Source organism: Heterocephalus glaber, unplaced genomic scaffold, assembly GCF_053883595.1.
Source record: "Heterocephalus glaber isolate CG9 unplaced genomic scaffold, H.glaber_assembly_v1.0 deba00001497, whole genome shotgun sequence".
NCBI classification, from domain to species: domain Eukaryota; kingdom Metazoa; phylum Chordata; class Mammalia; order Rodentia; family Bathyergidae; genus Heterocephalus; species Heterocephalus glaber.
The window spans coordinates 15,272,975-15,274,686 of NW_028258320.1; the positions used below are offsets into that span (position 1 = coordinate 15,272,975).

The 1,712-nt window shown below is 45.2% G+C and overlaps 1 protein-coding gene across 2 annotated transcripts in view; it reads left to right on the plus strand.

Moving 5' to 3' along the window:
• Pla2g12b (phospholipase A2 group XIIB) overlaps positions 1-468 on the plus strand; it is a 28,152-nt gene extending 27,684 nt beyond the window's left edge. Inside the window, exon 4 of one of the 2 annotated variants that reach the window (XM_004846258.3) lies at positions 108-468. In XM_004846258.3, the coding sequence (XP_004846315.1) occupies positions 108-229 (122 nt within the window). In that variant the 3' untranslated portion in view covers positions 230-468. The remainder of the gene's footprint in view (positions 1-107) is intronic. The other variant, XM_004846259.3, reaches the window with a different exon arrangement.
• Positions 469-1,712: the final 1,244 nt, after the last annotated feature.

The following is a 1,712-nucleotide window of genomic DNA, read 5'->3' on the forward strand; positions in this document are numbered from 1 at the left end:
CTGTATCAGATGACTGACTCCACTTTGCTCTGGGGCTGCCCCTTCACAATTGCACTACTTAGGGTAGTCCTCTATGTTAACCTTTCTATTTCTCCATCTTTTTCAAGCAGCCTGTGATTCTCTGGCTGACACTGTGTTCAATACCGTATGGACCTTGGGCTGCCGGCCTTTTATGAACAGTCAACGGGCAGCTTGCATCTGTGCAGAAGAGGAGAAAGAAGAGTTATGATGAGGTGGATCCACAGCAGTCAGTCTCAGAGATGGAGCATGCCAGATGCATGACATCCTTTCTTCCACCAGTTTGGATAACACAAAGCAGGAGAAGGGAAACAGTGAGTCCTGTCCTTTGAGGAAAGTTGAGAGAGATGAGGAGAGATTAAAGTGGCTCAGCACTCTGACACTGCTCTTCCTGAGCAGGACACATTCACCTGGATTCAATTCTTAGCATAAAGACTGCACTATAAGCAAGCCCTGTGATTCCTGGACCTGATCATTCTATTCATAAGTGAAATTTTCAGGAGTCCAACCTTTGGGAGGCAGTGACTTTCCTTTGGCCTGGTTTCCTCAGTTGCCAGTAAGCACCTCACATTTAATAAAGTGTACTTTTTAGAAAATTTGAACACAGATGAATGAATTCCATTATCACCTGTGTTTCCATTTCACTTAGAAGAGACAGAACCCAACCTGGTAAGTTCCACCAATACAGGTGATTCCCACTGGTGCAGAGGAGAGGAAAGCAGGTGGGCAATGTGGAGGCTTACCTGCCGAAGACCCGTGGAGAGGAAGGGCAGGTGGAATCAGGGCTCTGAGCTTCCATTTTTCCCCCGGGGCCTTTCCCCATTGGTGTTCCAGGTCCTGAGAGGCCTTTGAGTCATGCTAACATCTGAGACAGGCTTGGCAAGGGCTAGGAAAACACCTGCAACCTTAGGGAGCAAGAGACACATGGCCATTCCCTAAATTATGGTCCTCATCATGACTATGGATTAAGATCACCTGAGGACCGCACAGAACAAGCCTGTAAGGATGCTTGGGCTGGTGCCTCCGCACTGGTGTTTTATGATAATTTCCCCAGGTGATTCTGATGCCTGGGGAGGACTTGGGGGGCACTAATCTTCCTCTACATCAGGGATTGGCCAAATCCAGTCCAAGGCCTGTTTCTGTATAGCTTTTGATACCACAGCCACGCTCACATTTGTTTACAGTTATGCTGGATTTGACTACAGCTGTTTCTGCACCATAGCAGCAGTCAACAAAAACTGCATGGCCCAGAGAGCCTGAAACATTTTTACTGTGTGGCCCTGTAGAAACAAGGCTGTTAAGCTCTGATCTAAATCATTTACTCTTTTTCTTTTGTTAATTCCACCGGTTCTAACAGGAATTATTCATTGTAGACACTTTTAAAGAAAAAAGAAACTTTTTCTAATCTTATGTAAAGGCATAATATTAATTGACATATCAAGAAATTGAATTTAGCCAGGTATGTTGGCCCACGCCTGTAATCCCAGCTACCTGGAGGCTGAGGCAGCAGGATTGCAAGTTCAAGGCCAGCCTGGGGAAATTAGTGAGACTCTGTCTTAAAATAAAATTTTAACAAGGGCTGGGGATGTAGCTAAGTGGTAGAGAGCCCCTGGGTTCAATCCCTAGTACCACACACACATACACATACATACACAAAGAGAGATTGATTTAATTACAAATAACATTTATCTTTG